Raw genomic sequence first — 24,610 nt, 5'->3', positions numbered from 1 at the left:
TGCTACGGACTTGCCGCCGATGAGGACGACGACGTGACGGACTGAAATCTGAAAACGCTAAGGGCCGAAATCTGCAAATCTTTATCTGTTGAATTCTAACTCTATGTCGGTGACGATGTCGATGACGACGACGCCCTAAAAGCGCAGATGCTGAAATCTGCGTTTTCCGGGCTGAAACTGTAATCGCTCGTTGATCTGACCGTGCGGCGAGGCTCTGCTCCTGCAGGAAGGAGAGATCTGCGAGGTTTGAGACTTGTTTTGCGGGGTCTTGATGCTGAAAACTGAAAAACGCTGATACTACTTGTGGTTCTGTTCGCAGAGGATCTGCAAAACGCTGGGTATCTGCTCATCCAAAAACACTAGGACTGAATTTGTGATGTTCTGCTAACGCTAGGGCTGTCTGTTGTTCTACTGTCGCCAAGATGCTGCAAGTTGCAAAACGCCAGGAGATCTTGCAAAGCTGAAAACGGTTGCTTGTTCCTTGGCTGAAAACGCTACGTCTCCTGCCCGGGGGGGGGGGGGTCTTGCTGAGAAGGTGCACTGTTGGATGCCAGTTCCCTGTTGTGTGTTGCTGTTGTGTCTTTGTGAGCTCATTGTTGTCTGTTGTTTCCCTTCGTTTCAGTCTGTTTCAGTGAGATTGTCACGCATATCGCACTCAGGACCACCCACTGTAGAGAGCACGACACATTATCCGCCCTACAGGTGCTCTCATTTTGGCGATCACGGTGGGACCTCAAAGGAAGTCTCACTCTTGTCAAGATACAAATCGTGAAGCTAATTGGTTGTTACCTAGCTCCGCACACTTGCTTACACTGTGTAGATAGTCTGTTGGTCTGGTCCTCTCTCGCCCTGGTCCAACCAGTCCTCGTCCTCGTCCCGGGTCCTGGTCTAGTCCTCGCTCTGGTCCAGTCCTCCTCGTCCTGCCAACTAGGTGGTCTAGTCACTGGTCCTGGACAAGGTGGTCTAGTCACTATCCTCACTCGTCCTCGTTTAGACCTGTGTTGTTCACCCAGAGTTAGAGTCTTCTTGCCCAAAGCTTGGTTGGATTGGTGGCCGCTGCATGACCCATACAAGGAGGTCAATCGAGCGTCAAAGTGCACTACTGAGTCCTCTGAAGTACTACAACAGAAGACAACCCTTGGAACCTGTTAGAAGCCCATCAACCTCATCAACCATACCTCCACATACGACATCACCCATTCCTCCCTTCGGTTCCATATCTTCCAGATCACCTTCTCCAGTAAAGCTCTCTCCTATTTTGCTACAGCAGGCTACTGAGCAACAAGCTCAACAAGGGGCCATGGAGCCGTTGGCTAGCGTTTTGGCTAAGGTAAACATCAAGTTCCCTACATTCAAAGGACTCTCTTCAGAAGATGCTGACGACCATGCAAGGAGGTTTGTATCTCTTTGCAGAGGTCGTGGCCTCAACCGAGAAGATGCCTACTTAGTACTCTTCCCATCTACCTTGGATGGTTTGGTAGACAAGTGGTACAGCCAGTTCGCAGAGAACCATTTTGCAACATGGACAGCTTTAAGACAACAGTTCTGTGTAGCATTCAGGCCATGTGACTACTAGGAAAAGGCTTTGGATGAGTTGGCCAACATGGTGCTCCAACCAGAGGAGACTTTTGCAGAACTCATGACTAAAACCAAGTCCCTGGTCGCCAAGCTTCCTCAACCACCATGTGAGTTCATGGTCAACAAATGGGTAGAGAAGGCGCTTCCAAAGACTTCTCAGCAAAAACTGAGAGAGAATCTCCGACCTGATGCCACCTTGGAGGAGTTTGTTGCTGTTGCTACTAGGATAGAGGGGGCAAGGAAGTTGTTTACCGACCCTTCTCAAGTAGAGACTGCCTCGGTACTCTTGGAGAGTCCGTCCGACCCTTTGACTTCCTTACGTCGGGAACTGGAAGCCCTAAAACTACAGCGAGCTCTACAAGAGGAGAAATCAATCTCTCTCAAACAAGAGAAGGCCCCACATCACGAAGCTTTGGATCAAATCAAGAGGGAGTTAGAAGAGCTTTGGTCTCAGCAGGAGACTAAGGCTATGGTATGATGCAACTCGTGTCACATCCTCCACAGGACTGTCCCCTTCAAGCTTATTGCCACTTCTGCGAAAAGTCTGGGCATGAGGACAAGGACTGCTACTACCTCAAGGGATTGCGACAAATACAGCAAAGTCTTGGTCCTACTCTTCAGCAAGGGCCAACGCTTGCATCTAACATGGTTTCTCCATGTGGTCATCCACACCATATGCCACCTTTGCTGACAGCCCCTCCTATGCAAGGTATGCAAAGTACTTTTCCGTCTCAGAGCTTTTATCATACCCGTGCTCCCTCATCCCCTCAAAACTTCTATGCCTCCACCTCCAACTCCATGCACCAGGAGCAAGGACCACCTCGTCCGTCGACTCGCCCTTTGAATCGGCCCATTTTGTGCTACAAATGCGGGAATATGGGCATTACCAAAGCAAATGCCCCCTGCCAGAAGGGTCCCCTCCGTGCCGTCATTGCCCTGAAACGAAGGATCACCACAGTAAGGATTGCCCTAAACTTCGTGCATCCACGGCTTCGAACTCAATTCAAAGTCAGAATGAGTTTTCCTTTCCCAAGCTCAATTTGATAGCAGTGAGCACCGTTTCTCAGCCGCCCCCTTCTACCCACGTGGTTACCCCTCAAAATAAGCCGCAGCAGTTGGCAGAGGAGCCATCGGGCGTCCTCACCCGGGCCCAGAGAGCCGCTCTCGGTCTTAGCATTCCATCAAGTTCAACTCCCCCACACATTCTCACACCAGTGGATACCCTGCCTGCAACTGTTAACAAGCCATCCCCCAGTGCCATGAAGGAATCCAAATCCTTGCTCTCCGATATTGATGAAGCTTTCTTGGAAGTAGTTTCCGACCATTAGAGTCCTATATGATATCCAATCATGCTGCTCCACTCACTGATTATAGAAGCCCTCGCCTAACAATGTCCGTTTTGGGTAGGCAATTCTCAGGAGTGATAGTGGATGGTGGATCTAGCATCAACCTGATGCCCGAGTTCACTATGTTAGCTCTAGGTCTACAACCTACTCGCCCTGCTCCCTTCACAGTTACATTGGCCGACCAGTGGACAGTCTACCCAGTGGGCATAGTGGACAATGTGCCTCTGCAGGTACAAGATTTTACTTTTAACTTGGATTTTGTTGTGGTTCTTCTTCCCCAGGTTGAGGGCGGATTTCCTTTGCTCATTGGAAGACCATGGCTGCGACACACTAAAGCACTTCATGATTGGGGAAACGACGCAATGTGGATTACATACTTCTGGCTCCTCGATGCAACCCATTCTCTTAGAAGGTGGTATGGATCCCGTGGTGCAGCAAGTTTCTTTGTCAATGGAAACCAAACCTGAACAAGAACAGCCTACTACACCTGAAGGGTCAGATGAAGATCTGCTCGAGTGGTTGGAGGCTACCAAATCTATGCCTTGTTATGGAGTCTCTATTCACTCTTGGCCTGAAGAGACACCCTCTTCAAATGTTTCCACAGTCACTAAACCTAATGTGCCAGCTCAAGAGTTGAAGGTCACAGAAGATACTCCAAATGCGCTCTCGGTGAAAGCCCTCTTGATGAAAGCCGTTGAATTTGGAAAGCGTATGAAAAAGTATATAAGCGGGAAGAAATCTCCCCTACAGGAGTTCACCACCCCTCAAACATCAACCCCTGTGGTGCCTGCTTCTCCGACCAGAACAAAGCTCTCCTCTGCGTCTAGCAAACTCCCTTCACAGAGCCCGTCCTGCAAGATGAATTCCAAGATCATGATATCTGTCTTGGTCATCATAGTTGGGTGCTTCTTATTTGCCCCTAGTCCCCCTCATCCCCTCGCCCCCTACCCCTAGCCCTACCCTCCCCCTCGCCCTCGCCCCCTCACTACCCCTCGCCCTACCTCACCCCCTCGCCCTCGCCCTAGTCCTAGTCCCTCCCTCACCCCCTCACTACCCCTCGCCCTACCCTCACCCCCTCGCCCTCGCCCTCGCCCTCGCCCTCGCCCTAGTCCTAGTCCTAGTCCTAGTCCCTTGTCCCCTACCCCCTTTCCCCCTCGCCTCGCCCTAGTCTCACCCCCTCGCCCTCGCCCTAGTCCCTTTCCCCTCTTTCCCTCGCCCTCGCCCTACCCTCCCCCTCGCCCCCTCACCCCTACCCTTACAATCCCTCGCCCCTACCCTCCCCCTTACAATCCCTCGCCCCTACCCACCCCCTCACCTTCCCCTCGCCCCTACCCACCCCCTCTTGCCCCTACCCACCCCCTCACCTTCCACTCACCCCTACCCAACCCCCTCCCTCCCCCTCGCCCCTACCTAGCCCTCCCCACCCCTCTCAGCCTCAGCAAGTTCCTCCCCCCCCCCCCCCCCCCCCCCCCCCCACCCACCCCCACCCCCGCATCATCAGCTGGCTCTCAACATTCACTTGGTTGCTATCCTGTTGCTGTGAAGGATTTTTTTTTATCTGCCATCATAATGGAGCTTAACCCTATTTGCGGTGCTACTCAGGCTTATGGTCATCCCTCCTTTCGAGAAGAGTGTTGTTGCAAAAAGTGTGGCAAGGTTCATCTGCAACTGCAAGCATGGACCAGGTCATTTTCCTATCACTATGGTTAGGGCAGATAAAGATGCCTTGGAATCAAACTGAGCTTCTCTCTTTGCTGTAGAGCCTCATTTTTTCGCCAATTGGGATTCTTGGATTATGCAATCATACTGAGTCCCGCCTATTCAAAGGCTTAAAACGTTTGCAAGCAGTGCAATGTGTTTAAAGTCCGCTTTTGGGCCTAGAACCTGCTTCAAGAGAGATGTACAGATGCAGTACCTAATGGTTTTCTTTCACAGTTTTTTCAGTATTCCTCTCACCAGGACGGTGAGCGGTCTTGTGGCGCGCAACCTGTCGCAGGCTACAGTGTCACTTTCACAGGATACACAGTTAGTACAGTTGGTCTAGGCTGGTTCACACTAGACGGACTCTCTAGGCTGGGCAGTGACACGTGGCAGCAGAGATACGGACTAGTCTAGTGGACGTCGTGGCCAGGTCACCACATGGCTGACATTTATGAGCCGTTGGTGGCTCTTTATGGTGGTACATATGAGTAGTAGCGGTTGGTCAACGGGATTATCTTCTTCACCTCTGGTCCAGCATCGTTGGCGAGAGGAGAGTGAGTCTATACACAGAGCACTGATTCACCATCCCTGCACATCTGAGCCTCGACACCCCATTGTACCTGAGAGTCCTGGGTTGGAGCTGAGTGTGCTACCACGCCAGAGTCTGTATCAGTTCTTTGAGATAGTCGAGTCATTTGTTGTGGTCTGTGGTTGCTGTTGTGTCTTTGTGAGCTCAGTTGTTGTCTGTTGTTTCCCTTCTTTTCAGTCTGTTTGAGTGAGATTGTCATGCACATCGCACTGAGGACCACCCACTGTAGAGAGCACGACATATTATCCGCGCTACACTTACCAGGAGAGTTACCTCTTGCACGTTCAAAAAATCATACGATTGATTTGATTCCCGGAAGTACACCACCAAATTGGCCACCTTACTCAGTTAACCAAGCCCATAATGTAGAAATAATGAACCAGAATAGATTCCCCATTCCAAGGATCGATGATAAACTCGACAGACTTCTAGGTTCTACTTGCTTTAGCCGAATTGACTCGAAGAGTGGTTATCATCGGAACCGAATTGGACCTCGAGACATCTACAAGACAACTTTCAGGACGACTTTTGGTTTGTATGAATATTTTGGTGATGCCATTTGGCCTTACGAATGCTCCGGCTACATTCAGCCGCATGATGGCTAGGATTTCCAGAGAGTACCGATCATTTGTGGGCATTTCTTTGACGCCATCATTGTCTTCACCAAGAGTGAGGTAGAGCACAGCCACCATCTATTACAAATTTTCCAAACACTGCAGCAACATAAACTGGTTATAAATGCAAAAATGAGCAACTTTTTCTTACAAGAGATACACTTTTTGGGACACGTCGTCTCAGTAGAAGGTGTAAAGATGGACCTGGCCAAAGTTGAGACCATTTGTGATTGGCTCGATTTGAAGAATGTATATGAAGTTTGAAGCTTTTTTGGGTTTTTGCTCCTATTATCGGCGGTTCATTTGAAAATTTGCAGAGATAGCTTCTCCTTTGCATGTGTTGATTCAAAAAGAGGTTCCTTTTAGTTCGGGACTGTCAGAGATTGCATCCTTCCAAACTCTCAAGGAAAGGTTGCCAACCGGACTAGTATTGGCTTTATCAGATTTGCAAAAGCCCTTTGACGTTCATTGTGATGCATGTGGTCGCAGTTTGAGAGCAGTCTTGATGCAAGAAGGCCATGTCATAGCTTATGAGAGCAGGATGTTTTCACGTCCTGAATGGGTTGCACAGATTTATGAGAAAGAGCTTTTGGCAATTATCTATGCTCTTACTCACTGGCGACATTTTCTACTCGGAGCCAACTTTACCCTCTTCATAGACCATCAGAGTTTACGCTACTTCTTGTCGCAGAAGCAGCTTTCCGAAAAGCAGATGAGGTGGGCTAACATCCTGTCACAGTTTCATTTCCAAATAGTCCATGTTCAGGGACAAAAGAATTTAGTGGCAGATGCATTGTCTAGTAAGCCCTTGGGTTAGGCTATTTCCGCGATACATCATCGAAGCTTCGAGGATATGGTAGATCAGTACGCCACAAATCCTGATTTTGCAAATATCTTTCACCCTATACACAGTGGAGAGATAGTTGCAAGCTACTCCATACAATACGGCTATTTGATACGAAAAACGATGTTACACAGCCTTTGAGGGGAAAGGTTTTGATAGAGTGCCATTGTCCACCTTTTTCCGGCCACTAACAGACTTGGACACTCCAAGTCGAGAATCTACCGCGACAACACAAATAACCACTTCAAAACAGTTCACAGTTCACAGTTCACATTTGATTCGACACTGGCCCGCAACGGAGTTCCATGCCTAGAGATATTGGCCCCAAAGACTAGCGCCCCTTTCGGTATTTCTTTTTGTATTAATCTATGTTCAAAGTACAAGAGTGCGGGCAAACGCTAATACTCAGACTCTGCGTCCACATGGTCTGAGTTGTGAGGCCCCTGCCAGCTTATTTAAAAGTACAAGGGATGCCAAAAGCAGAGCCCAAAAGCTTCCTTAAAAACTGCCCATAAAAACTGTCTCTAAACTAGGCTTTAAAAATAAAGCAGCTTTAATTTCTATCTCTCTCAACTACTTGCGTAAATTAAAGCAAGGCCAAAAACTGACGTAGAATTTCAGCCAGCGTAGCAAAAAGCTGCCAGTAAAATTGCGTAGCTTTTGTTTTCTTTCCCAGCGCTGAAAAGCACTCTGCCGTAGTGATTTCCGTACGCTGCCTTCAGACAGTCCAGCCACGTGTTAGTCCAACCAGCCTGCGGCCGCAGTTTTCGAGAGTACAGTGCCACGTCCGCACTGCTGCTGCCAGCCACCATTTCAGCCCGCCACAGAGGTGTGTGTGTGTGCACTGGGCAACCACATCATCAGTTTGTGACATACCCCCCTCTTGAAAGAATTGCAATCGCCCTCGACTACGCCTACAAAACAGACAGAAGCCATAAACTGCCTTAGCAGACACTGACTGTTAGTATGTACGCACTAGGAACACACATCTAGCACATGTACCAATCGACGGTCACATCACAGGACATCACTAGACATCATAGGACATCACATGACATTCAACATTCATTCGGATCTTAGACCATGATTTATCGGCAATGCAATTAGCAATCACATCTAGATCCATTCAGGACCTCATAGATGCCCGATTGACTAACCCCTATTGCAACCATGTCTATTCGATATCATTCATACCAAAAATGTTGCAGTCATTTCGTCTATCAGTTCCTGCACTTAAAACAAGTCAAGAACAAATCGGTTTCATATTCTGGAATTTCATTTCATAAAGTCATACAGCAGAATACTGTCAGCTCTCAGTATCACTGAAGCTCAAAGAGATGTCAGTGACTCAAGTATTCTAAAAATCAAGGCATCTGTTGACAAAGGAGCGGAGTAACTCCCCTCTTGCGCAACCCACTGCACCAGATCTCCGGCCAAGTTGAATTCGGGGTTCCATTTGGAGTAGACTATGCTAAACCAAAAGCTTCAAGGTAAAGGTTCACAATCAGACAAGGGATGCCAAAAGCAGAGCCCAAAAGCTTCCTTAAAAACTGCCTCTAAACTAGGCTTTAAAAATAAAGCAACTTTAGTTTCTCTCTATCTCAACTACTTGCGTAAATTAAAGCAAGGCCAAAAACTGACATAGAATTTCAGCCAACGTAGCAAAAAGCTGCGAGTAAAATTGCGTAGCTTTTTTTTTTCTTTCCCAGCGCTGAAAAATACTATACCGTATTGATTTCCGTACACTACCTTCAGACAGTCCAGCCACATGTCAGTCCAATCAACTGTAGGCGCAATTTTCGGGAGTACAGTGCCACGTCAGCACTGCCACTGCCAGCCACCATTTCAGCCCGCCACAATGGTGTGTGTGTGTGTGTGTGCACTGGGCAACCACGTCATTAGTTTGTGACAGCCACCACGGCATATATATCACCTTGAAGGGTATTGAGCGTTACTTTTACTGGCCGAGGCTCAAAAGGGATGTGGACGAGTTTGTTCACAGTTGTTTAGTATGCCAAAAGGTCAAGTTTGACAGGCATAAGGCATCAAAACTTCTACAACCTTTACCCATACCCTCCCGTCCTTGCGAAAGCATTGCCATGGATTTTATTTTTTATCTTCCCAAGACTCAAAGAGGGCAGGATGGCATTTGGACAGTCATTGGCAGATTCAGTAAACAAGCCCACTTCATTCCGGTAAAGAAGACAATTAAGCCCGATCATTTGGCAAAAATGTTTGTCTCACGGATTTTCCTTTCGGACAGAGATCCCCGATTTACTAGTTTGCTTTGGAGAGCAATCTAGGAGAACATTGGCACACGATTGCAGTTCTCGTCCTCGTTTCGCCCGCAAACAGAGACAGATGGGCAATTTGAAATAACCAATTCAGTGGTTTTGGATTTGTTGAAGTTTTATATTTCGGATCAGAAGACTCAATGGGAAAAGTATTTGCCCTTGGTAGAGTTTGCCTACAATAACACAGTTCATTCTTCGACGGGAAAGGCGCCATTTGAGGTAATTGAGAATGACCAAGAAAGATACATTGGATGACTATGCCAAAGGTTTTGAGATACTTATTTGCCATAGAGACCAGATTGAGCGGTTTTGCTATGGTTTGCCAAAAGAGATTTGAGACTATTGTCTAACCAAACTTCTGAGTCCATTCAGAGACTTATGGGACATGCTAAGTGTGAGAGTGCGCGTGTGCGGAAGCGAGAGAGAGAGAGAGAGAGAGAGAGAGAGAGAGAGAGAGAGAGAGAGAGAGAGAGAGAGAGAGAGACAAACGCTATGTGTAGGAAAGGGGGCGATCAGCCCCCCACTGACTACCAAAGCAAGAGAACCTCAGTACAATAGACGATGGAAGTGGTACCCCCCTAGCCCTATAAATAGGTGCCCAAATGGCGGTAGGGAAAGGCCTGATGAAAATCCCCACGACCCAACAAAAAAATGATATATGGAAATATATGTGGTCGCCCGGACAAAAGTGGGCGGCCCGCCCCAAACTCGGGTGGCCGGATCAGGAGAAACCTAGGCTATGGGTGGCCAACCCGGAGACATACTAGCCGTACAAGTATGCCCTGGACCTGTGAAGCAGCAGCGTGGTGTAAATCTAACACTATCTGTCACCAGCCAGTGGCAATTCCATTTTTGTTTATTTTCTCTTTCTTTGGGGAATTTCGTTTGTTTTACCTTTTGGAAACACCCCTCTGGAAATCTAATTGCCCTGCATTGCATAGCCAGTGTGGAACTCTTCAAAGAGAGTCCAAGCCTGAGGGCTAAAGAGCACTAAGGTTGGACAAGGACTATGGTTAGCCAAAGAGGGGTCATTGGCCAGCCAAAGCGGAATCCTTTTCTACATAGGCTACATTTCAGTTCTGGGTGTGGCTGCAGTGTACAAAGAGGGTCAAATGACCTAGAAGAATGTAATGGCAGAAACTCCTAAATTTTAGGGACTGTTATTTTTGGACGGCAAAATGTCTTCGCGTCATTACGTGCAGTTTGACATGGGGATCATTTTGTTACTCTGTGGCCAAGTCAACAGAGGCTGTAGGTGATATATTTTTAGACCCGAGGGTCTAGAGCGGGAAAATGCACAAATGAGTGACACTTGGCACTCTGAGGCCAGTTTACTACTTAAAGAGACGGCAAAAACGTGATTTTCAGCTATGAGCTCGTTTTGGAGTGCTGTCACAGGTGGGAGAGCTTCAATGGAGTGTTGGCTTACCCTCTATGTACAGTGAGGTGCAGAATGTCATGACCTACACACCTCTCACTGCTCTCTCTCTCCCCTATTTTTTATGGTTATGCCTCTCTAGTGGGCTTTTCAATTGACCAATGTACAGGTCTGTGGGTTCATGCGCGATTGCCGAGGCAAGAGCCTCTTGCACAGGTACTGGATTAGCTAGCGGCTAATCCCCTGCAGGTACAAGTGATTCGGAGAGGTTTCGCGTGCGAAATCTCGTCCGATTCAAAGGGCAAGTAGCCCTACAGGTGCAGGAGCTCGAGGACTTGCTACGGATGCGACCGGCACGCGAAACGGAGCCCGAAACAGTAAATTACAGCCTGCTGTGTATTTTTGCAGGTTTAGGGTTTTGGCCCTAAACGGACCCTAATACCCCCAGGAGGTTCGGGGACGCGAGGGGATTGCTATACAGGTGATCTGGCGCATTTTCGGGGCTGAAAACAGAGAATTCAGCGTGCTGCAGATTCTCGCTAGGTTTTGCAAAGTGCCCGTATGCGTCGGGAAAGTCATTCAATGCGTGGGAATACTGACTGTGAAGGGTCCTAGTACAGTTATGCTGCCGAAATCAAGCCGGAACAGTTGAAATTCAGCCAACCTTGTGCGGGGCAGCTTGTAGGGAACCCCAGCATTTATTCCCTCTTTTAAACAATAAAGAAATACCAAAAGGGGCGCCTAACTTAGGAGCCAATCTGGTGTCGGTCTTCTCATACAGGTGCACTCTAGCAGCCTGTATTCCTTTCCCCTTTGTTGTGTCTTGAAAGTACAGGTAAGGTGGGCGACAAATTAAATGGGTGAAAGCAATAAGGTTTAAGTCTACCGCCCTTTTTGAAGTTAACAGGCCGGTTACATGGTTCCATCGCCGGGATTTGAATCACTTTTTCCTCAAAAAGTGAGCTTTGGTCAGTTTGGGTTAAAGACACAGTGAGAGTTTGGGATGACCTTGAAAACACAGAGAGTTTGAAAGTAGATCGAGTGGATTTACAAGTGAGAAAGGCTACGAGAGTCTTTCTTTGGATACAGGTGAGAAAGGCTACGAGTCTTTCTTTGGATTTACAGGTGAGAAAGGCTACAAGAGTCTTTCTTTGGATACAGGTGAGCAAGGCTACGAGTCTTTCTTTGGATACAGGATGGATGGCAACAAGGAAGAGGGTTCCTCTTCAGAGGATAAGCAGCCTATTCCAACTGCACATGAAATTGGCGAAAGTTCAGGACAAGCAGAGAAAGCTTTGCAGGTTGTTATTGTTGTGACCATGTTCAAGCAATTGATGGAGAATCCAAGATTTATGGAGTTCATACAATCTTCATCAATAGCACATCAAGTTCAAGGCAGTTTTGGCATGCCAGGAACAGTGTTTAGGGGTATGCAAGGCATGGTGCCCAACCCCATGTATGCAAACATTGGTTTGCACCCACGATTTCAGGGCACACAAGGTCAGTTTGGGGTGTCACAAGGCAACTTGGGTATGGCTGGTTTTTCAATCCCATCAGTGAATATGACAGCTAGACATCAACATGTTACTGGCCAGGGAGTACAGATGGCTCCCACAGGTGTACCCATTATGCAAACTGTCTCTTTTGACAATTGGGAGTCAATGGATAAGCTAAAGCCATACAAAGAAGATGATCAGTGAGTCCATTGACACATTCAATGGCTTTGATGAGAGGACAAAGGTTTTCTCTTTCCTTGAACAGTTTGACAAAGCATTTGTTGGAAGGAGCATTTAAAGTCGGCAAAGCTGCCACTTTTCTGGAAAAAAAAAAAATGCAAGTCAGTGGTGGAATACACTATTGTTACAAGGACAGACTCCTTCCACTTGGAATGATTTCATACAAGTACCGAATTAGCTAAAGGCTAATTCAAAACATGTACAGGATGATTTAACAAGCTTTCTTACGAGAAATCTCGTGTAAATCAAAGGGCAAGTAGTCCTACTGATGCAGAAGATCAAAGGCTACGAATTGGTGCGATTGGCACGCAAAACAGAGCCCGAAAGAAGAAAATACAGCTTGCTGTATTTTTCTGCAGATTTAGGGTTTTGACCCTATTTGATGCCTTTTTGTCCCAAGAGCTTCAGGAGCTAGAGGACAGTAATACAAGTGATTTGGAGCATTTTAGGAGCTAAAAATAGAGAATTCAGCGTGCTGAATTTCCAGGACAGGTTTGCAAAAGTGCTCTATTATGCGTGGATAATCACTTGGATATGTGGATTTTTGGTTGTGAAGGTTTCTACTACAGTTATGCTGCCAAAATTGGGTCAAAAAGAGAATTCTCAGCCCAATAAAAGTGACAGCATAAGGGTAGATCACAGGTTAATCTCCACAGATCAAGATGAAGAGCAGAGAAAAATTGTTTTCGATGCTCAGTATGCAAATCAGTGATGTTGCATAAAGGCTGAAATTGCATGAGAGTTGGAAGATTCACAATGCGTTTCACGTGAGTCTTCTCAGACCCTATGTGGGTGATGTGCCAGAAGATATGCCAGCTGAAGATCAGCCGGAAGTCGAGGAACTTGACGAGATCTTGGTCCCAGAACAGATTTTGGCACATAAAGAAAGAAAAGAAAAGGCAAGGTTGCAAGGTGTTGTTTGGTAAAGTTCAAAAGCTATCCACCTCTGGATGTCAAGTGGATGGAAAAAAGTGAAATTGCAGAGTCACTAAAAGTATGGGAACTTAAAAGCTTGGTTTGCAACCTACCTTGACCCCTTGAGATTCAGAGCTACATGGATTGTCAGTGTGACAATGGCTTCTGAAAGAAATGATGTACATGTTACTTACAGTGAGCTCAAATGAAGTGCATGTTACATGAATGTTAGAGTTGTACAGAGTGTCAGTTTGGCAATTTCTCTTATGGAATGTCCAAAAGTTTGGTTAGTGCTATAGAAGTGCGTATTTCTTGTCAGTTTATCAAGGATACAGTAATTGCTTCTATTAAAGGGTACATGTGTAACTGCATTCTTAAACTGTCGGTTTGGGTATGCTTGAAAGTGTTACTGGATCCAAAGTTAATGACTCAAAGCAATGGAAGAGTGCGAAGCTACCACTATGTCATTGGGACAGGGTTCACACGCAGGCAATACATGTGTCCACGAGGTGTTGAATACACCAGGGTTGACAATAAGCATGTATGTGTCGTGCATGTATCGACAAGTGTTGAATACACCAGAGTTGACTGTGAGCATGTACGACATAGATGGAAACGAGGACGTTTGAGATTTCAAGAGGGGGGTATGTCACCAGCCACTGGCAATTCCATTTTTGTTTATTTTCTCTTTCTTTGGGGAATTTCGTTTGTTTTACCTTTTGGAAACACCCCTCTGGAAATCTAACTGCCCTGCATTGCATAGCCAGTGTGGAACTGTTCAGAGAGAGTCCAGGCCTGAGGGCTAAAGAGCACTAAGGTTGGACAAGGACTATGGTTAGCCAAAGTGGGGTCATTGGCCAGCCAAAGCGGAATCCTTTTCTACATAGGCTACATTTCAGTCCTGGGTGTGGCTGCAGTGTACAAAGAGGGTCAAATGACCTAGAAGAATGTAATGGCAGAAACTCCTAAATTTTAGGGACTGCTATTTTTGGACGGCAAAATGTCTTCGCGACATTACGTGCAGTTTGACATGGGGATCATTTTGTTACTCTGTGGCCAAGTCAACAGAGGCTGCAGGTGAGATATTTTTAGACCCGAGGGTCTAAAGCGGGAAAATGCACAAATGAGTGACACTTGGCACTCTGAGGCTAGTTTACTACTTAAAGAGAAGGCAAAAACGTGATTTTCAGCTGTGAGCTCGTTTTGGAGTGCTGTCACAGGTGGGAGAGCGTCAATGGAGTGCTGGCTTACCCTCTATGTACAGTGAGGTGCAGGATGTTATGTCCTGCACACCTCTCACTGCTCTCTCTCTCCCCTATTTTTTACGGTTATGCCTCTCTAGCAGGCTTTTCAATTGACCAATGTACAGTTGTGTGGGTTCATGCGCGATTGCCGAGGCAAGAGCCTCCCACAGGTACTGGATTAGCTAGCGGCTAATCCCCTGCAGGTACAAGTGATTCGGAGAGGTTTCACGTGCGAAATCTCGTCCGATTCAAAGGGCAAGTAGCCCTACAGGTGCGGGAGCTCGAGGACTTGCTACGGATGCGACCGGCAGAAGGAAACGGAGCCCGAAACAGTAAATTACAGCCTGCTGTGTATTTTTGCAGGTTTAGGGTTTTGGCCCTAAACGGACCCTAATACCCCCAGGAGGTTCGGGGACGCGAGGGGACCGCTGTACAGGTGATCTGGCGCATTTTCGGGGCTGAAAACAGAGAATTCAGCGTGCTGCAGATTCTCGCTAGGTTTTGCAAAGTGCCCGTATGCGTAGGGAAAGTCATTCAATGCGTGGGAATACTGACTGTGAAGGGTCCTAGTACAGTTATGTTGCCGAAATCAGGCCGGAACAGTTGAAATTCAGCCAACCTTGTGCGGGGCAGCTTGTAGGGAACCACAGCATTTATTCCCTCTTTTAAACAATAAAGAAATACTGAAAGGGGAGCCTAAGTTAGGGGCCAATCTGGTGTCGGTCTTCTCATACAGGTGCAATCTAGCAGCTTGTATCCCTTTCCCCTTTGTTGTGTCTTGAAAGTACAGGTAAAGTGGGGGAAAAATTAAATGGGTGAAAGCAAATAAGGTTTAAGTCTAAGGTCTACCGCCCTTTTTGAAGTTAACGTGCCGTTTACACTAACCAACTATTTGGAATGCATGCCGGCTCGTTGACTTATCCTACGGACAAGATAGTATCCACCTCAATAGGGCAAGAGTCTGCCAGTGAAAAGAATGAATCAAGGGAACCAGATGACAGCTCATCACAGGATTTTGGAGAAACAGATGGTAGCATATCTAAGTTCCGACGAACTAAGGGAACCAGATGCAAGTTCGTCAAAGATTTTTGGAGAAAGGGGATAAGATGATAGTGTGTCTCAAGGTTTCGATGATTGAGACTGACATTCCAATGGACAGGGGAGGCTAGCGAAGCTACCAACAGGTCCGAGGGCACAAGGAAAGAAAGGAAAAATGGAATCAACCGGTGGGTCAGAGAATTTCCCAGACACAGGATAAGATTTTTGAAGCAAATCAATATGATCTAGATCTGGATGTTGCTTTTGTAAAGGTGCACGAAGCTCTTCAGAAGTCTCAAGCACGGTATAAGAAGGCAAGCGACAAGAATCGACGTGACTTGCACCTGAAGGGAGATGATTGGGTGCTCTTACGGTTTGAGAAGACACACCTAAGGAAACGAAAGGGAAAGGAGAGGCTTTTTCCAAAGCTAAGAATGCGGTATTATGGCCCTTTTCAGATTCAAGAGAAGATAAATGATGTATCCTTTTCACCGAAGTTGCCAAATATTTGGAAGATTCATAATGGGTTTCATGTGAGTCTATTGAAACCTTTCAAGAGTGAGCTCCTAGTGGACAAGGAGCCTGAAGAGCAACCTGAAATGGAAGAGAGCGAGGAGATTCTTGTTTTGGAACAGATACAAGCTCACCAGGAAAGGAAATTGAAAGGTAAAGTGAACAATGGTTCTTACTCAGTCAAGAACTCTCCGTCATTGGATGCAAAGTGGATGGAGAAGGAGGAACTAGCAGATACTCCTCAAATATTGGAACTTTACCTTGAGGTTTTTAGTCTAGCTTTGACTATTCTAAGAGATCACAGAGATCAATTGGGTTGAATTTGGTGCAGACGGGACTGCACAAGAGGGGAGTCACTCCACTCCTTTGTCATAGGTTACCCAGATGGAATAAAGTCACTGATTTTCTTTTGGATTTCAAGGATACTGATGGGCTGATAGTATTCTGCTAGATGACTTTATGGAAGAAGTACTTCAAACTCAGAATTCCCAACATGAATCTGATTTACGTGTGCTCTCTCATGTGAGTCGTGTTTGAGTGCATGTTTGAAAGACAAAATGACTGCTGCATTTCGATCTTGAGATTATAGATGAGATGGACATGATAGCAATAAGAATTAGTCAATCTGAACATCAATGAGATCTGATCTCGGATAGATCTAGTTGCGATTGCTAAACACGTTGCTGATAGATCATGGTCCGATACCTCGATGGGCTTTATGTGATTTAATTTGAATGTGATTCGAATGTTCAGTGATTGTCATCTTTGTGCGAGTGCTGGATTTGTGTCATCTAGTGTATCAATACTTAGAGTTAGAGTCTACTGAACTAGTTTCTGGCTTATGTTTGATTTTGCAGGCGTAATCGAGGGCAATTATTATTCTTTCAAGAGGGAGGTATGTCACAAAGTGATGAAGTGGCATGTCCAATTGATGGACAAGGATTTTAAAAGAAATGGCGTGCAATTGTTGACATGGCATGCAAGTCAGATTTCCGCAAATTTCCTTGACGTGGCAGGCTATATGGACGCCCGCAATTTGCACTGCCATGATGACGTCGCAGTTGAACAAACTTCCGCAAAACGTGCTGGCTGCTTTTTGGATTTGAAGTTTTTCATACGTGTCGCAATCTGCGACCTGAAGGCTAAAGTCCAAAACTAAGAAAGCCCCTTTGCACGCGATAAAGAGAGAGAGAGAGAGAGAGAGAGAGAGAGAGAGAGAGAGAGAGAGAGAGAGGCTGCAGAAGGCGGCCGGCCGTACTAGTATATATATATATTAAAGTTCAGTGATTTTGAAGTTACTATTCGTGTGTTGCTGTTGATTTCTTGCTTGGAGTGTCCAAGCCTGTTACAGATCTAGTAAGTGCCTCTATGACGAAGTGAAGGAGCAAATGTGTTACACACGCCTTGGCCCTAATCGTCCAGGACATCATAGACCTCTCCATACATCTCCATCCATCAATACTACTAGCTAGGCTATGATGGTCTACTGATGGTCCCCAAATGTGCACCCATACAGCATAGCTGAAGTAACCTATGTGTCAAATAGCCAAAGCCTTGTTCAAGATTCTTGAAATTGAATCTGCGAACACATCCCCTCCATCCTCCCCAACACTGCATTTGCTCTCGTCAGTCTCGTCTCTATAACTCTCCTCAAGGAGAACATTGGACCACTGAAGACCACTCCCAAGTAAGTGTATGTGTTTGTATACTCAGACGTTTGTTGATTATATGTGAAGGTTGATGCAGATCGTCTAGTCTTGTCAAGGTTCACCGCCAAGCCGCTATCACTAGCAAATGTGTGCAACACATCCAAGTGTTGTTGCATCCCCTCGCGCGACTATGAGACCAACACAATATCATCTGTATACAAAAGTAATAAAATCCATGTCCTTGCTAGCTATGCTCCTTTGTCGCCTCCCCTCTCAATTTTATATGAAGCCTCATCGACATACAAACCAAACAATGTAGGGGAGAGTGGGCATCCCTCTTTCACTCCAACAGTGGAGTGAATATGCTCATCTAACCCCTCGGGAGTATAGTAATATAAAGAAATACCGAAAGGGGCGCCAAGGTTTGGGGCCAGTGCTCTCTTGGGCTGAAACTCTGCCACTCCCCATCTCATGTCATGCATCACTTTCAGTTCAGTTGTTATTTGAAGTGCTTAAAGTTGTTTAGTCTGTTCTTTTCCATTGGCACGTGGAGCCCGTCTCGTGACATGAACCAAATCAGAACCAAATCAAAAATCCCCTCTGGAGTGCATACATGCCCCACCACTGACCTGTATAAAGCCATGATCAACTTTGTGGGTACCCCCATCTCCTGCAGTTTGCGCATCATTCTAGCTCTGGGCACTCTATCGAGGGCTTTGCGGAAATCCACAAAGCAACAAAAGAGCCGTCTCCCATGTGATATCCCCTTCTCATTAATGGCTCTGAGTGTCAAGATATGATCGAGAGTAGAGAAACCTCTCCTAAAACCCGACTGTCCTGCTACCCGTACACCCTCTCTCTCTACCCCATCTACTCAGCTCCTGCTCAAGGATGGATGCGTACAACCGTGCAAATGTGTGTCCAATCATGATAGTGCGATAGTTCCCAGGCTCCATAGGGTCCCCTGACTAGAAGATAGATACAATAGTAGACAAACTCCAAGTATCAGGTAGACCCTCGCACACGGCACGGTTGAACATCACTTCTAGAAGCTCCCCAAGCAGATCTCTAGCATGTATAAAATGCTCTACTACTGGACCATTGTGATCATATGCTCTCCTGGTCCTCATCCTATTGATGGCCTTCTTTACCCTCTCGACAGTAAAGAAAGCACATGTGTGTGGGCATGGCTCTGGTGGATCTGGAAGAGGTGGCCGCCCAAGACTGTGTAGAGAGATGATGCATCTACCAACAGCCAACCATGTCCCTAGAATCAACAAAATTCTCTTCTTCCCCCTTCATATGGTCCCGTCCCTACTCATAATCTATATGTTACAGAATGGAACTTATCAATTTTTGGGCTCTTTGCTCTAAGTACATGGCTTCTCGTTAGCATTACCCTCCATCTCAATAGGCCAAACCCTGTTACCTCCTAAAGCTCCACCTCCGAGGTGTATGTCACCTCCTCATCTACCATTTGGCAAAGTCATCTCCCCTTGAAGGAACGTATTTTCTTGTGGCACTGTTTGGTGGGAGCTTTACCTGTGGGCAGCACATTGCATGCTTGGCATATTGCACCTTCCGGTTGTTCCAGATTTCGTGCAGTGGAGGAGACTGTGCCACACTTATTGGGGGATTGTCGTTCCTCCAGATCCTTTATTCGACAGGTGTCGACTGCTCTTCGGCTCCATTTCCCTTCTGCCACTTTTCACAGACGGTTTTGGCGTTTTGGGACGCTTCAGCCTCCGCAGTCTCAGTTTGAAGTCTTTTTTGCTTGGGTCAGATTTTGGGTTATGTGGGCCATCTGGCACCATCGCAACTTCTTGATGTTTCAAGGCATTGACGTTACACTGTTTCCCTATTATAAACTGTTGCTTGGCCAAGCGCTGCATTTCGCTTATGAGGCTAGGGATATTACTCTTGATGCATACAAGATTAACTTTGACTGTTTCTAGCCCTCGGAGCATCATACAGCTCTGCCTTTTGTACCTCCTCTTTTCCTTGGGTTTTCCTCGGTTTGAGGTTTCCCACATGTAAATGAAACAAATCTGATTTACAAAAGAAGTATGTCACCTCCTCGCATCCAAAACCCTCAAAGAGGGTGGTGGTGGCTCAACTATCAAAAGCTTCACTTTCTATGGATTTCAAGATTCCAAAAAGGTAGTGTGGTTTCTCTCCACCAACCATTCAATGTCATCTTCTACACTGGTTTTTCTCCACCAACAATTTGATTTCATCTTCTACAGGGGGAAACTTCACCAAAGAGTCCAAGTTTACCAGAGTCACTTGTTGCCTCAAGGATAGGACACTGCAAGACCTACGAACCTAAGTCTTGGCAAAATTTCTAACTGCTTTATCAGAACTCCATGATGACACCTTTGAATTGAGTCTGATCTCAACACGGTCTAGCTTTTGGATGTAACCCACTGAGACATTCAAGACATGTAACCAGCAGTTTTAAGAAACCTTCGTCCCATATCCACTTTCAGAAATTATCACTCGACAATCAGACTGAGAGATACAAAATGGGACTAACCTTTCAACCTTGAGACTATTGCATTAGCAAAGTTATCGCCGACATGATGCACCTACCAAGCTGTGGCCAAGAGCACCTGATTGGCTGCGAGCGCTCTACCCACCAATGATAAATGAGAAGAGAACCACTGACACAAATTGCTGCTGGTCCATCCAATCCAATCTGAAACCCCAAGTATCTACATATCTGACCCAAAGACGACCAAGTGAAACCATTTGAGGCTCCAATGGCAAGCATCTTCACCACCAATTCTAAAAGAAATCTATCATTAAATATAAGCACCACTGCCCGTACTGAAAAAGTGAACAGCCAACGCTCTCATAACATTGTAACCGTAGAGGGGCACCATGTGCCGACTGGAAATAACAATTCGAACCAACGTACTCACTTCAGATGAAAGAGAACTTTACACTTGAAACGAGACTCGGAGTGGCGGAGTTCCACTTCCTGATGCACTAGCCCCTAACTAGGCGCCCATTACGATAATTCTTTATTGATTGCTCTTCACAGGTACAACTACCGGAAGGAGCACTCGCCCAAACTCTGCAACTGCATGATTGAGAAACAAACTCTGCAACTGCATGATTGAGAGTGGATCCCCCTAGGCTCATATTTAAAGGCCCTTGGCTTGGCTTGCTTTTCACAAAAGGACTAAAGCCTAAAAGGCAAAGTCACGCCATCTCAGCATCCACCCGCAATTTGCAAAGCAAATCTCACTGTGAATTGTGATGGATTTTACTGGTGGATTTTCATCTTTTTTGGGTCTCACTTTTTGTGCTGGTTTGGGTCTATTCTCTCCTCTCTCTTCCAGTCCAGTCCATGGTCATGCCATGTCATCAAGTTGTGACACAGGGAGTTGAATGGAGCTCAGAGCAGCATGTAGTCCTCTCTCCTCTCTTTGCAAATGATACTGCAGTGTAGTAGCAGTAGAGCAGTATGCCTATTGGAGACTAAGAGACAACATTACAGCCTTAGATCTAGATCATAATATCATTCCTTCAAACGTCTGAAATCTGCTGGCACAGAAGCAGTTGAATAAACTACTAGCCGCTATCCACAACATAGACTCCCCCGCGTGGTGCTGAAGAATGCTATGAAGTAACAGCCCTGAGTATGTTGTCTCAAGTGGGCAAGGTCAGACAAGCCGTCCCCACGTGACCAAACTCATGACATCCGAGGCACTGGCCAGGGTGACCAGTAACCTGCATACACTGAAAAAACACTCACTAGGACATTCGATGTCACTGTCTCTGAAAACACTGGGAAACCTGGCACATTAACCTGAAGATGAGGAAGGCTGGCCTCAGTAGAAACAGAGCCACGCATCACCATACCCCAGCACTGAGAAAAATCCTCCACGATATCTCCCAAATGGAATGGCAAGACCAGGGAAAGAGAGAGTCACTGAGAAACAGGAAATAGTCTGACAATGGTCAAACTATTCCTCAAGGAATCCCGCATAATGGCCAAAATGAAAACCGATGCATATTATTAAGAACATACATGATCAATCCGAGAGTTGAAGCAACTGAAGAGATTACCAGGGAAAGCCCTTCCCCTTCATGTCCAGTTGCCAAGAGAAGTCCTTCTAAGCCTGCAACTTCTCCAATCATTGGGCGCCCATCAGGAACTACAGAAAGTATTTTGGAGGACAATTGTTATTACAACTGTGTTGGAAGACTCAGATAAAAAGACACATTAGAGAGCCTAAGCTTCATAATCATACCGTAGGGGCGGTGCCCAACACGAACGCTGCCATCATTCAATGCTTCGGACAAATGGAGGTTAGCCAAGGCTGGTAGATAAACAGCCGCTTTCTTAAGTATGTTTTCCATTACATCATACTGCAAGTTGAAATCAAAGCCTACGAACTGTCTGCTACTACCTGTGTATGCCAAGTATTGCACCAGTGTCTAAGCAAGCCTACATCTAGAATATAGCACAACACTACAAACAATGCAACCATGCATGAGATGTGAGATTCAAATCTATAATTCAAAGCGGTTCACTCAAATTCTCTAAAGTAGAACTAGACAAGCACACGTATGCGTACATTCAAAACACACAGGACCCAAGGTCAAAGTAATACCTAAAAGAACTCTCCCTTTTGCATCGACAGTGGCTGTTGAAGCAATACCAGCAATCACTGAGGATTCTTCAAGCCCTTTGTATGCATATTCCATCAAGCCATGCTTTAAAGAAATCTTTGATAGCCCTTCTAACACAAGCAAATGCCCCTGGATAAAGAACATAAAAGAGAGAAGCTAAGCCGAAATAGCTACTTGCTAATTCACTTGAGACCAAGGCTGACCTCAAAAAAAAAGCGAGATCGCTCGCTGCTGCTGCCCCCCCCCCGCGTTTTTGGCATTCTCCCTCCTCCCTGCTTGCTTGGGCCATCTCCCCAAGGTGCACTTGCAGCAAGTAGATTTCCGCCATCCTCTCTCCCTTCGCAATAGCAGACATAGATGGAGGCCTCTGCTTCACCTCAGAGGGACTCAGATGAAGCCCCCTCACCCAATACCGCAGAGCCTACCATTCGACTTGCTCTCTCGCCGACGGAGCAAGCGAGCCTTGCAACAAAGGTGGAACCCCTCCAAGCCACCTCTGTCATTTGCAAGATTATCGGCACCCGACCTAGCAAAGGCGAGGTGAAAAATCTCCTCCACGCCCGAGTACGCATTTTGGTTCGGGAAACCCATTCTCTTCCGAAGGTAGCCCTACTGCCTAGGGTCAGTGGTCAATGGTTCCGCTAGAGCGTGGAGTATTCGGGACTCTTGAACCAGTGCTTCATTTGTAGACAAATGGGCCATCTTGCGTGCAAGAGATGCCAACCAACGCCACAGCTTCAGCCTACCAAGGCTCACCAACACAACCAACAGAGACTAGGGTTGCACCAACTCGTATCTCCTCAGAGACTGGTGGCCAGTCAACTGATGGTTAGCAGCAGGAATATGGCCATCGCCGCTAGGGACAAGCATGCTCCACAAAAACCCTAGGGTGGTCGACCTGCGCCACGCCAGTATAAATGGGTTTCTACACGGAACCATTTCGATCCTCTCCCGCAGGAGGGTCCAGAGGAGAGTCTATCCACTTCAGCCCCCCCCCCCCCCCCCCCCCCCTCCTCTTCTCCCGCCCCTCCCATCTCCCCATCTCGACCCGCAGCATCGTCCTTTCGCCTGTCCCACACCCCACCTCTTGTTCAGGAGGCACGACGCTCTCCGGCAGCTCAGAGATCTCTTGCAATGAGCTTGCAATGAGGTGTCTAGCTCGGGAGGGATAACCTTACCTGAGGACACCACTCTTGGTGCAGGCTTCCCCTTTTGAGTCAATCCCTCAAGGGCTAACCAGCTTTGACATGCACCGACGATGGGATTTTTTCGGCTACAACTTTACACGCTTCCTTGGCGATCCATCTCTTGACCTTGAGGCATCCTGCTTCAAAGTACATGTTCTTTTTCGAGCTGCTAGAGGAGCAGATTCCTTCTACACAACGGTTGGCTTCTCTTTCCCGCTGTGTGGCAGGGACCACACTGAGCCGACTATGTACCTGTTGGATTGGCCCCATGTTCAGGCTCTTGAGTTTCTCACCACACGGGGGACTTGGGAGCAACAGACTTAATACAAACCCTATGGCCACTGGCCAAGTTCATAATGACAGCAAGACGTAGACACGTTGTGGTATACTTCTTTGCAGACACCCACAGTACGCCTTGATATGTATTTGTGCATGAGGATTCCTAATTTCCTAGACCCAAGATGTAGCTCTATGGACTGCACGCTCATCTTGGGCATGGGTCGGACAACACTTCAAGCACGCCTATCATGGGGTCGTTCGGATATAGACTACTCCCATCCAAGCCGACCTTGAAGATTGCCAGAGTGGTTGATGCGGCAACATCGGTTTCTCTCACTGACTCCATCAAGATAGTCTAATGGAGGCTTGGTGGACCCCAATATTTATGTAAGAGGGTTCTTGGTGGATCCCACTATATACATCAGGCTAAGATAGGAGCTTCAGAGATGACTTGTGGGTGGCTCCATTGATGTACTTACCACCTTTTTGAGAGCCGTATTCGGCATTGTGGACAAATCTTACATGGTCACTATGAGACATTTCGTCAGCTACTTTTGGGCCTGTAGGCATTCAGGGAGGTGTATGTATGACTATTGCTGACTCATGCCAGCAAGCCATTGTGAGCTGAGGTATCATTCTGCCAGGCTGGGCCCAATGGGTCATTATGTAGGTTCAAGCTAACCTTGTAGGCTTCTTGAACTTGAACATTTATGCGCCCAATCATGTGAGTGTAAGCACTAAGTTTTAGTCACAAATTTTGGAGTCATTGCCTCATGCAGAGTAGTGGTACATTGGGAATGACTTCAACATGCTTGAGGACCATACGGATAGGATTCGGGGCAGCAATGTTGTACACGGAGCTGAGTTAGCTGCTTGGGAGCGCCTATGTATGACATTGAGGATCTTGGATGTATGGCAACATGCAGGTTTTTTGCAAACTCCGGATAGCTTCTCCTTCTCTGGATCAGACCACAAAGTAGGAGGGGCAAATCTATCCTAGATAGATCGATTTTATGCTAGTGATCATATATGTGGCATCGGCGGTATAGTATGCCTTTTGG

The 24,610-nt window shown here is 46.7% G+C and overlaps 1 protein-coding gene across 2 annotated transcripts in view; it reads right to left on the bottom strand.

Moving 5' to 3' along the window:
• The window catches only part of LOC147444929 (FAD-dependent oxidoreductase family protein), a 109,322-nt gene that overhangs the window by 6,256 nt on the left and 78,456 nt on the right, over positions 1-24,610 (bottom strand). For both annotated transcript variants that reach the window (XM_086527423.1, XM_086527424.1), the window contains 3 exons: positions 22,065-22,212; positions 21,702-21,860; positions 21,517-21,605 (listed from right to left, as the gene is read on the bottom strand). In XM_086527423.1, coding sequence (XP_086383549.1) covers positions 21,517-21,605; positions 21,702-21,860; positions 22,065-22,212 — 396 coding nt within the window. The remainder of the gene's footprint in view (positions 1-21,516; positions 21,606-21,701; positions 21,861-22,064; positions 22,213-24,610) is intronic.

The sequence above is a fragment of the Adiantum capillus-veneris genome, chromosome 13 (genome assembly GCF_014529385.1).
Source record: "Adiantum capillus-veneris isolate H3 chromosome 13, ASM1452938v2, whole genome shotgun sequence".
In the NCBI taxonomy this organism is placed as follows: domain Eukaryota; kingdom Viridiplantae; phylum Streptophyta; class Polypodiopsida; order Polypodiales; family Pteridaceae; genus Adiantum; species Adiantum capillus-veneris.
The sequence above is the reverse complement of the archived record's forward strand: the minus strand, read 5'-3'. Positions and strand labels throughout refer to the sequence as shown.